Source organism: Scyliorhinus canicula, chromosome 24, assembly GCF_902713615.1.
Source record: "Scyliorhinus canicula chromosome 24, sScyCan1.1, whole genome shotgun sequence".
NCBI lineage: Eukaryota > Metazoa > Chordata > Chondrichthyes > Carcharhiniformes > Scyliorhinidae > Scyliorhinus > Scyliorhinus canicula.
The window spans coordinates 958,582-970,988 of NC_052169.1; the positions used below are offsets into that span (position 1 = coordinate 958,582).

At 47.9% G+C, this 12,407-nt stretch overlaps 1 protein-coding gene across 1 annotated transcript in view; it reads right to left on the bottom strand.

The window, feature by feature from the left end:
- Positions 1 to 4,037: 4,037 nt before the first annotated feature.
- LOC119956789 (OTU domain-containing protein 7A-like) overlaps positions 4,038 to 12,407 on the bottom strand; it is a 141,639-nt gene continuing 133,269 nt past the window's right edge. Inside the window, 1 exon segment of the mRNA XM_038784209.1 lies at positions 4,038 to 7,865. Coding sequence (XP_038640137.1) covers positions 6,492 to 7,865 — 1,374 coding nt within the window. The 3' untranslated portion in view covers positions 4,038 to 6,491.

A 12,407-nucleotide genomic window follows, 5' to 3' on the forward strand; every position in this document is an offset into this window, starting at 1 on the left:
TCAATACCTTTTATCACATTCTATACCTCAATTATGTCCCTATAGCAAGTGAGTCACCCCTCTCCCACAGACCAGTCCTTCCCAAGATCTTGGCCAATGTCTTTTGTCTTGCAGGATCACCATCAGACGAGACCGGGCTGTCCGGGATGGAACATTATGTTATGGAAAGTATGATCCCATCAGCAGTGCAGATACAGAGAGAGCCAGAATCTACAGGAGGGGGTGTCAGCAACTTTCCAGTGCCTGCAAACCCAGCTGGAGGAGTCCAACTAACTTCAGGCGCAGGAGATGTTATCGACAATGCGTGGTACCCAGGCCAACGCTGAAAGGATGACGTCCGCTGTGGAACGCCTGAGGAATATGTCAGAGCCATGGGTCATGACATCCCAGGCTTGGGGCATACTGTGCTATCAATGGTTGAGGTGCAGGACAGGGGAGTCCAGTCACAGGCGGACATGTCCCAGGCCCACATGGACATTGCAGCAATGCTCCAGAGCTTGGCCCAGTCACAAAAGGTCATGTCTGAGGGCATCATGAGGGCATTGGCCGGGCTAGTCACAGAGGGACATGTCACAGGCACAGAGGGCCATGGCTGGCTGAGGCATCAACAGCATTGTTCAGACAAGGCCCGGCCTCCAGGACTGGCTGAGCCAGGTGACAGTGGAGCCTCTGGCATTCACTCCGGTCTCACCTTCGTCCCACAAAGTAGCTCCGGTCTCAACGTGCAACCCAAGGGAGGAGTAAGTGATGGGGCCCATGCCCCAGTGGCCCCCACAGGGAAGATGCTGGAACATCTCAGCACTTTGAAACCCCCCCCCCCCCCACCTGACAGTGGCACATCTTATGGGCAGCGGACAGAACAGGCTGACATGATCGCTGAGTGAGTGTTCTTGCAACAGTTCTCCACTTTTAACAATGATCTCAGCGGGTAGCCCTTGTCGCCCAATAGCCAACCCCTCACCCAAGTGAGTGCCTCGAAGATGCTGGGAGCCTCAAGAGTGCGGCAGGATGGAAGCGCCATGCGCGCTGCCTGGGTATCGGGTGCAGGCGTACATGATGTTCAGCTGGTATTTGCACATCAACTGCAAATTCAGGGAGTGGAGGCCCTTGCTATTGATGAAGGTGCACCCTTGATCTGGTGCTTGGAGGGCGACATGCATGCCATCGATCATCCCCGGGATCTGCGGCATGCCAGTGATGACAGCAAAACCTGCTGCCCAGGGGGGTCTGGTCCAGATTGAAGATGATGGCGTCCGATCACTGGGCGCATGGGAAAGCCGTTACAGAGCGGATGTACCTTTGTGTGGATGTATGCGAGATTCCACACAGGTCCCCATTCAAGCCCTGGAATGAGCCAGAGGTATAAACGTTCATGGCGACGATCACCGGGAGCGGGTGTCATCTTCTATAGCCCAGGGGTGCCAGGTGTGCCATTATCTGGCACAGGTGGCACATGGTCTCTGTGGTGAACCGGATTCAGTGATGACATGCAGCTTCTAGAAGGAGAGGCGGTGACAGTATACCCGGCTCCGATGCCTCCTTCATACCTCCTCCGTGTCCTGTTGAACAGCCTCACCGGCTGGTCCCTGCTCTCTTCTGGGGCAGGCTCCTGTTGTGCAGGGTCCTCCTTGGGCTGGCCCTGGTGCACTAGCCTCCATGTGTCTGCACCCACCAGGTAGATTGGGGGAATAGATGGCTGTTGTCTGAAATCCATGACTCTGCAAGGGGTGAGGGGGGACGGAGAGACAGAATCGTCAGATTACATGGTCATCCTGAGTGTGCCACCCTCCCCCACTAGGCTTCTTCGATATGTTGTCATCCTCACTGTCCTCCTACCTCCATCAGTGACCGGAATTTGGCCTGTGATGTGTGAAGCCCCGATCCTCACCACCCGTCCCTGTAAACTGGAGTACTGGTGGTTGCCGCAACCACTATCAGCGATAGGCTCTGTGGCCCCTGTTCTGTTTCCCCCAGTGGTGCCTACTGTGGGTCTCCTCACTGTGTGGGCCATTTGTTAAGCAGCCAGCAGTGTGCAACTGGTTGTGGGGTGGAAAAGGTCAATGTGTGCTGCCTGTCGCCTCTAAAGAGGCTGGTGTGTAGACAGGTGCAAAAGATGGGGGTGATTGAGGATGTGTGCGTTTGCTGGGACCTTAGCTGCATTGTGATGTGGAATACAAAGAGTACAGCACAGAACAGGCCCTTCAGCCCTCCACGCCTAGGTGACAGAGAGCTGGTTAGGTTTCCTGGCCGGGGACAGATTGGATGGGAAGAAGGGCACGGTGAACATGCAGGGTTTGGAGACATCTTGTTATCCTGAGGGGTGGGCTAGCTGATAGTGTCACTGGTGAGGCTTCTACTCGGAGAGGGAATGTGTGCCAGGGAGAGTTCCAGCAGGCACTGTGCATCTGTCCGTTGTTTAGGCTGAACTCTGGTAGACCCCTGATTCCCTACATTGGGGCTGCGGTTGAGGAGTGGCAGCACCTGGTGGGCCAGTGACTGAGCCTAGCCCCACTATCCTATTGGTGATACTGCTGGGGTCTGCGGGTTTCCAGATGGGCAGGCTGGTTGTGTTCCCTCATTACCAGAAACCCTCTGAGCATATACAGGATACATTGAGCAGTCAGCAGTGTGAACAGCCAGGACCCTGTAAGTTGCAGCAAAGGGGTGGGTTTCAATAACATACTGCTGCAATGGTGGTCTGAACCGGGCCACCCCAAAGTGCACGTACTTGGTACCAAGTCATTCCCGCGCCCCCTGCGGTCCAGGCAGATACCCCCAGCAAACCCATAAAGTTTTGAGTTTTATTACCTTCTTGCTCCCCCTCAACAGCCATGACACACACTCGTATCCATTGCACCAATTCACGGCCGCGTGACTCCTGCCTGAGGGGTGGAGCATCCGATGTCCAACTCATTAATCGCAGTAAAATCCATGTAAATGACGGATTTGCATAGGGCCGCCAGCACAGGGGGTGAACCTCTTTGCCGCCGCAACGGAAACTGGAGCATCGCATCTGAATTGGCACAAATACTGATTTTTGCTACCCCACATGATTTTCTCTGCCCAATCGCGTTGGGCAGCGGAGAACCCTGTCCCAGATTTCATTATACCAATCCGGTTTCATCTCAGCACTGATACTCTCCTTGAGATGAGATAAATGAATGAATAAATCAACAAAGATAAAATCTGAATTTTACAGTAAATGTTTTGTTGAGAGATTTGGCAATTCCTCAAGATTGAAGTGATGCACTTTAAAAAAATTAATTTAGGATATGGGTATCACAGGCTCTGCCAGTATTTATTGCCCATCCCTAACTGCAGTTGAGGAGGTATTGGTGAGCTGCCTTCTTGAGCTGCTGCAGTCCCTGAGCTGAAAGTAGTTACAAATAACAAAATATTCTGACTGTAAAACTTTGTTGGTGCTTTTCCTTCCCCTCATTGCATTGTCTGCTGGACGTGGTTTCTCTATACGCTTCAGTACATTCTGTGTTTGTTTAGAAGCTAGATGCTAAATATCAGCAGGTTCCTGAATCATGTCATAATACCACAGCAATGATAGCACGATAGCGCAGTGGTTAGCACTGCTGCCTCACGCAGCCAAGGTCCTAGGTTCGATCCCAGTCCTGGGTCACTGTCCATGTGGAGTTTGCACATTCTCCCTGTTTTAGTGTGGGTCTCACCCTCACAACCCAAAGATGTGCAGGGTGGGTGGATTGGCCATGCTAAATTGCCCCTTAATTGGGAAAATTAATTGGGCACTCTAAATTTATTTTAAAAAATAATACCACAGCAGTGCCTGATCTTATTCTTACCTGATTTTCACCTGTACCTTTCAACAAGAGTAATGATTGTTGCTCGCTAGCCCTACGGTATTATGGCCAATAGTAGCAGCCCAGTTGATGCTCATCTCACTGAGGTTAGCAATTCCCAAACAGAATGTATAAATTGATCTGACAGTCCGATTAATAAACTTCACTTGAAAATGACACTTCCTCAATTCTAGAAAGATACAGAAAACAAACAGTTCGATGCAGAAAGTCAGAATAACATGGGTTTTAATTTTTCAGTGCAAGTCGGGTGATAAACATTTGAAACAATGCAGAATACCATGATCAAACAAGGAACATAGTATGCCTGCCATTAAATATCCTATCTGATAACAGCACCTATCACATTAGCCCGAATTGATATCAGAGTATGCCAGAGATCAGGACTTTGCATTAAGTTTCAGCAATTTGTTGGCAAACTTGAAAATGAGCTTCTTGGGCATCTCACCATTTTGATAATTTTAGGATGATCATGAAAAGAAAAAAATCCAGGAACAATCACAGTAAACAAACGTTCAATGTTTCAAATGATCAAGTTTCCTGAGATCACTGGTGTTCTCCACAAGTCAAACGATTTATCCTTTATTAAAATGTCGGCTGTTTGCAAACTAGTTTCTTGTTCTGAAAACAGACAGCTAAAAGTAATGCTGAATTTTCCCATTCTTTCTGGGTTTGCACTTTTAAGGTTTGCTGTTGAAATCCTTTTCTCAACCCTGAAAGTTCAAAATAATCAGTAAATATTTTAAAAATTAACCCAAAATTCTCAGCTTAAATTTCCATGGGAGCTTCCATCATCTTCCTCCCTCCCGCAGGTGAAGTTCGGAGATTAGTTATTACTCACTTTCAGCTTTCCCAAAAGTATTTCCCAACACTTCTGGATAAACAAGAGGAGACATCTTACCCCACATTGGAACCTAAATGTGCACATTCTGCTGTGGGGCTCATTTCCTGTATAAATGTAAATTGGGAGAGCCAAGCCATTCAGTAATATAAACAGCAAGGTTAACAGAGAATCTCAGTGAAGGCATGTGTGCAGGTTCACTAATATTTGTGCACTTTTTAGTGGATTAAATGGGCAATGAAGTCAATCCTTGACCCCAGCACTGCCCAATGGGAAACTTACTTGGGAGGAAGCAAAGAGGAATCCCCATTTACACAAAAATAAATACTATGGATGCTGGAAATCTGAAATAAAATCATAAAATGCTGGAAATACTCAGCAGGTCAGGCAACATTGCTGGCGAGAGAAACAGACCCATTAAAGGCTCCAGAGATGTTGCCTGACCTACTCAGGAACCCCATCTCTTCATTTTTGCTTTTGACATTGTGTGCATAGTGCTAAGATTATTACAGAAGGAAATATTCCCATGAGCTTTATCCTCATATTAAATCAGAAACACAAAATCACTTGAAAATAAAAGCTGCACAGAAATATTCTGTCTTAACGTTTTTCAAAAGAAGGCTAGTAGACGCTATGGCATCCCATTGCATGTTCACAGAAAGTCCGCATCTGGAGCACTGTTGCAATGTTTAGTTACTAACCTAATCTGTCCCTGTCAGGCTTCTGCTCGAATATTCCCTGTTGGTAGATGCTATGAAAAGCCAAATTCAGGCAGTTGCAACTGCTCGAGATTTTTTGACATCAATCACAGGCCACGTGTAACTGCTTGTAAAGTTCTGGGTCCAGGTCTCTGACTCTAGGTCAGAAGAACCCAGCAAAGTGGCTTTCTTCCTCTTTTCTACAATTGCTTTGCATTTGTGACAAAGTGTGATGCCTACAGTGTGACGGATGCACACTAGAGATAGAGATAGATACATCAGAATGCAGTCCGCTTGAGATTCTTGGCTGAAATAGCAGAGCAAATGACTGCAGTCACTGCAAGACGGTGCAACAGATGTTTAACAGCACAACAAAGGATCGAGGCCATGTCAAAACATTGGAAGCAAGTTTCAGAAAAACCCATTTCTCAAATAAAATTGCATGTTTACAAAGTACAAAATGTATGAACGCGCGAGCCACTCCTCAAGTCCACTGGAGCTATAAACACACATTACAAAGCTCTATCGTACGCCTCTAGTTAACAGTTTCTGCAATTAAATCATCTATTAAAGTGGCAACTGTGTTTTATTTTAATAAAAAGCGCAAAATATTGCTTTGCAGCACATTTGTGAAAATAATATAAAAATAATTTCTATATTACAAGTTTTAACTTTTGCTTGTAAATTCTGGTCATAATGCATCTTCTAGTTCACAAACACATAAATAAATGGTTATTTTCTGCTCTATGTCACCATCTCACCTTTACATTGGTAACTAATGTGCAAATCATCTCCTGGCATTTATTTTCCTGTAGTGTAATTAAAAAAAAAATACATGTAGGAATATAGTCAACTATTTGGTAACAGTCCATGGATTAACAATATGAAAAGATCTCACGTTGCCCAGGAATTAGGGACGGGAGCATTAATTTTAAATACGAGGTTGGAAACTGTTCTAATAGATATGACTGCAGCACAACGCGAGGACTCTCAAAATGTAATGAACAGACTTTCCTCCATAGGCTAAAGACTTATAAATGGATGCTCTACTTATTAAATTGCTCCATCAAAATATTTGTAATTATGGACTTGGTTAATATGGAAAAACTGGAACAAAATTTTCAGTCAAATAGACTTGTTTCCTCTTTCCCTGCGTTTGAGCTCCTCTTTGTAGCAGTAGGAGCAGTAAGATTCTGTCTCTAGACGGCCATAGAAGGGGCAGTTGTGCTGTTTGCATCGGTTTTGTTGGAGGGAATTGGAGGCAGCTGCCACGCCTCGCCCTTTGGCTTTCTCTGCGCTCTGCCACACAGACGAAACGTCATCATCTGCATATTCCAAGGAGTCATGAACATCACCTGTACCAAACCCATTGGTATATGTGTGACTTTTGTGTTCGGGGGGCAGCAAACACTTCAGAGGCTCCACGGTTTCCACAGTGGGGAAGCCGGAGAGGCCCACAGGGCAGTAACTTTGATAAGACAGCGAGCGATTATGCTGCGGGTATGTTGCACATGTTTTCAAGGAGCTGATGACAGGCGGCTGATTGTTAACTTGGCAGCTCAATGATTGAGATTTAACCTCAGACACGTGGACAGGTCGCAACAAAGCTGGCGTGTGGGTAAAGTGGGCTGAGGTGAGAGTGCCAGTTTTAGGAATTTCACTGTTGTGTGGTGAATTGGTCTCTTGTGTCTGGTCACGCCTTTCCTGTATTTTTGAACTCAGCTGACCCGTATGGCTTTGAAAAGAGCCTTGAAGACGGTCCTCCTGAGAATTTGGTTCTATCTTGCTTCTCTGAGATGGCTCTTGTTCCACCTTTTTACATGTGGAGTTACTGGAAGCTTTTTTGTCTGCCTCTTTACGTTTTTGCACCCGTTCTGCATTGAAACGCTCCTGAGCGGTAGTCAAGTAATAATTAATCATCTCCTCGTGAAACTGGTGCCTATGGCTTGTCAACAGAAGACCGGCAAAAATGAACTTCCTCTCTCCCTGCATAGCAGCTCTCAGTATATTGAGGCTGAGTCTGACATCAGTGCTGTACTTCCACTGGTCCGTTTGTTTCTCTACTGAAGTTTTAACAGAGATATTTGACTTGTCAGTGGGAGATGAACTTGCAGATTGTGATGACTCCTCCCTACTTCCTTTACTAGATTTGTTGGATTCTTTTTTCTTGACTTTCTCTGCATTCTCTCCATTCCGCCCATTGCTGGAGTTTCCTTTGCTGATCTTTCCATGCACCAGTCCTCCGAGTCCTCCCATGTTCTTCTTTATTTTAATCCCCAGAGTTTTGCTAAGGCTCCCGAGTTTGTTTGCAACAGAATCTGTCCTATTCCTTTCCTTGTCCTTCTTTTGTTTATCTCTTTTATCTTTTTCTTTCTGAATTTTGTTCCCATTCAGGTTCGAGTTGCTGCAGATGCTGTCTCTGTCTGACTCGGAGTCAGACAGTGAATGGACATCCTCTCCTACTGAAGCAGTTGGTGATTCCGGCTGGGCCAAAGGTGCCTATGAGAACAAACAATTTATAAATAACCTCAACAACACACACACACTGTAAAACAATACTAATCATAAAAATAACTACCATATTACTATTAGATTGCTGTAATAATTTTGTCCCACAGTTTACACAATATTTGTTGATATGATCAATTACAATCCAGCGTCCCACCCAAATTGCCAATATGTCTGTAAGTTTAGACAATTAGTGCCAGTAGGATATTTGGTCACAAGAAGACTCCACAATTGTGATTTGGCATCTACGCATACATTGTCTGATAGAAGCCAACAGTGACCAAACAACAGCACAAGCTACTGATAACTTCATGTTTTAGTCCCAGGGCAGCACAGTGGTTAGCACTGTTGTCTCACAGCGCCAGGGAGTGGCTGTGGGAGTTTGCACTTTCTTCCAGTGTCTGCGTGGGTTTCATCCGGGTGCTCCAGTTTTCTCCCACTGTCCAAAGATGTGCAGGTTAGGTAGATTGGCCATGTTAAAATTGCTCCCAAGTGTCCAGGGATGTGCAGGTTATGGGGATGGGACCGGGGTGCAGGCCTAGGTGGGGTTGGTGCAGACTCAATGGGACAAATAGCTGCCTTCTGCTTTGTAGGAATTGTACTTACAAGACTACTAATTTATTTTACATTAGCAAATAACAATTGCAGCCAGATTAAGATTGTTCTTAGTCAAAATTGGCTCTGTAACAATAGGATGGGAAGTGAAAGTTCATGGCTGAACTTCCGGTGGTGGTCATGGAGGAGTAGGTCGCACATTTGATAGTTCCCGAACTTATGGACCTCTTTCCCCTGTTTTTTTCCGGATTTCATGGGATAAATCGGTGAAGAGTGAGACAGTAAGGAGAAATCCCCCTCCGGTGAATGGAGAATTGGACCAGAAGTGGCCGTGTGAGAAGACAAAGTCCTATAAGGAAGACGCGAGCAGAGTTGATAACACGGGAAAGCATGGCGGTGAAGCAGGGCCGCGCGCGGGGAGACAGCACAGTGGTCAACGGATTAGCTGGTGAAGTTTTTCGAAGATTGCTTCACCACACTGAAGGACTCGCTGGACCTGATTAAGGCTTCAATTGATCAAGTTGTGTAGAATCAAGAGACCCACGGGAGAGCGATCCAGGAGGTGGAGAAAAAGGTGTCCGAGCACAAGATGTACATAACCGTGCTGGAGACCAAGGTGGGGTTGATGAACGACCGCCAGAAAAGAATGCAGGAGAAGCTGAAGGACCTGGAGAACAGGAGGCAGAATCTTAGCATGGTCGGCCTCCCTGAAGGCAGTGAGGGATCGGGTGCGAGGACTTACGTGACGGACATGCTAGAGAAGTTGATGGGGGCCGAGGCGTTCCCTCGGCCCCTGGAAATGGATAGAGCGCACAGAGCCCTCGTGAAGAAGCCCCGAGTGAACGAGCCGCCGAGGGCCATGATTGGACACTTTCACTATTTCCTGGACAAGGAACACGTTCTGCGGTGAGCCAAAAAGGAATGGAGCAGCAAATGGGAGAACTGTGAGCTGCGCATTTATCAGGACCTGGGCGCGGATCCGGCCAAGAGACGAGCTGGGTTTTGATGTGTTAGGCAGGTTGGTTCGACGTGGACTGCACTTGATGTAGTGTGGCTAGAGACAGACCTCTAACACTGGAGAAGATCCAACACGATTTTATTCAACGACATAACTAATATACATGCTCAGCTGTGGGTCGACACTATACTGAACTGACTGGAGACCTAGTGCTAGCCTGACCAGACTAACTAGCTACCGCATGGTTTGCACTGGCTAGCTCGTGGACTCTGACTGTCTCAGTGGCTGGGTCCAGAGAGAACGGGAAACCTAGTGCCCTCTTGCTTTATAGTGGTAGTGTCCTGTCTGGTGATTGGCTGCTCTGTTCTGTATGCTTACTGGTCATCCTGTGTGTCAATCATTGCCTGTCTGAACTTCATTATATACCGGAGTGGATATTATGACAGGTTTATTCAGGCAAAAAACAGCCCTCTTTAAAAAGGGGGTGAAGTTTGGGATGCTGTACCCAGTCCATCTGTTGATCACACATGAGAAACTAGGCTTCTACTTTGAAACACCAGACGAAGTATGGACTTTTATTAAAGAAGAGGCTGGAGGAGAATTAAAAGACACTGAAGCCTTGGAGAAGTACTGTAACGGCGATTTGTCGTCCTGGGTTGTATAAATGTAAGTACTGCTATGTGCAATAAGCGGCTGTTTGGATGGCTAACGGCAACTTTATCTTGCAGGGAGCTGGTCAGAGGGCGGGATGGGCTTTGGGATTGGTTCTGCTTTTTGGGTGATTATTTTTCGAAAGTGGCTGTTTCTTCACTGTTTTTTCTGATGTTTGTTTACTGGGGAATGTGTGCTTTCAAAATGTTTATCCATGTGGGGGGAGAGGGAAGAGAACAATGGGGAGACAGCCTACTTGGTGCCGGGGGCAGGCACTATCAAGTCAGCATGGGTCAGCTGACTCTCAGAAGCACAGTGGGGGGTGGGCAGGTGTTAAGCTAGAGCTTGGCTTGCGGGTGTTGGGTTTCTAGTGTTTTTGCTGGGGGGGGGGGGGGGGGGAGGTTGCGGCTTTGCTGACAGGGGAGGAACTGTTACTAGGGAATAAATGGGAGGTCGGGAACGGCGACTGCCCGAGGAGGAGGAGGGGGGGGGGGGGGGGGGGGGGGGGGGGGGGGGGGGGGGGGGGGGGGGGGGGCTCGAGGAGGTGGAAGGCGCGAGCTAGAGGCTGTCCTAATAAGGGTGATGGCGCTGAGCTGGTCAAGAGGGCTCGCATGTTTGCACATTTGAGGGAGCTGAAAGCGGACGTGGCAATGCTAGAAGAGGCGCACCTAATGGTTACAGACTAGATGAGATTGAGGAAGGGACATACTTGGGTTAGCCAAGTATTCCACTCGGGCTTGACTCAAAGACCGGGGGGGGAGGGGGGGGAGCGATTTTGATCAACAAATGAGTGGCATTTGAGGCAGGGAGAATCGTGTCAGACATTGGGGGGTAGGTACATAATAGTGAATGGGGAAGCTGGAGGGGGTGCAGGTGGTACTCATGAACATACAATCTCTGAATTGGGACGATGTGGAATTTATGAGGCGGGTATTAGGTAAGATCCCAGACTTAGAGTCACATAACCTGATCATGGGAGGAGACTTTAACACAGTCATTGATCCGGAATTGGACTGGTCATAATCCAGGACAGGGAGGAGGCCGGCTGCGGCAAAGGAATCGAAGGGGTTTATGGAACAGATGGGGGAGTAGACCCATGGAGTACGGCCAAGGGAGAAGGAGTTTTCCTTTTTCTCACATGTCCACAAGGTATACTCTCGTATCGACTTTTTTTGTTCTGAGCAGGGCGTTAATATCGAAGGTGGTGGATACTGAGTACTCAGCAATCGCAGTGTCGGATCATGCCCCGCACTGGGTGGATCTACAGGTTAGTGTGGAGAGAGGGAAACGCCCGCTGTGGAGACTGGATGTGGGGTTGCTAGCGGACAAAGCGGTCTGTGGGCGGGTTAACAAGTCCATCCAGAACTATCCGAAAACAAATGATCTGGGGGAGGTCTCCGCAGCGACGGTTTGGGAAGCTCTGAAGGCAGTGATCCGAGGGGAATTAATCTCAATACAGGCCCACAGAGAAAAGGTGGAACGGGCTAAGAGGGATACATTAGTGGAGGAGGTGTTCCAGGAGCTACTCGGAGGCCCCGAGTGCGGGGCTACTGAGGGAGCGGAGGAGGTTACAGGTGGAGTTTGGTCTGTTGACCACAGGGAAAGCGATGGAACAGTTGAGGAAGGCAAGGGGGGGGGGGGGGGGGGGGGGGGGGGGGGGGGGGATTTATGAGTACGGGGAAAAGGCTAGCAGAATGTTGGCGCACCAGCTCAGGAAAAGGGAGGTGGCCAGGGAGATAGGTAAAGTAAAGACTCGAGTCGGGACTACTGTCCTGGATCCAGCGGGGGTGAATGAAGGTGCTCGAGACTTCTATAGTAAATTATATGAGTCGGAATCCCCGGCTGGGATGGAGGGAATGAGGCAGTTTTTGGATCGGTTGAGGTTCGAGGGTAGATGAGGATCTGGTGGAAGGGCTGGGAGCCCCAATTGAGATTGAGGAAATAATCAAGGGGCTGGTGGGCATGCAGTCGGGCAAGGCCCTGGGGCCTGATGGCTACCCGGTGGAATTCTGTAAGAAGTTTTCAGAGATATTGAGCCCACGGCTGGTAAGGACATTTAACAAAGCAAGAGAGAAGGAAGGGAGTCCTCCCCCCAACAAATTCACAGGCCTCAATTTCATTGATCCTGAAACAGGAGAAGGATCTGAAGGAATAAGGGTCATACAGGCAGATTTCTCTACTGAATGTGGACTCCAAACTGCTGGCCAAGATACTGGCCACAAGGATAGAGGACTGTGTCCCAGGGGTGATAGGGGAAGACCAGACGGGATTTGTTAAGGGCAGGCAACTCAAGTCTAATTTTCGAAGGCTTTTAAATGTTATTATGATGCCCTCAGAAGAAGAGGAGGTGGAGGTGATGGATGCGGAGA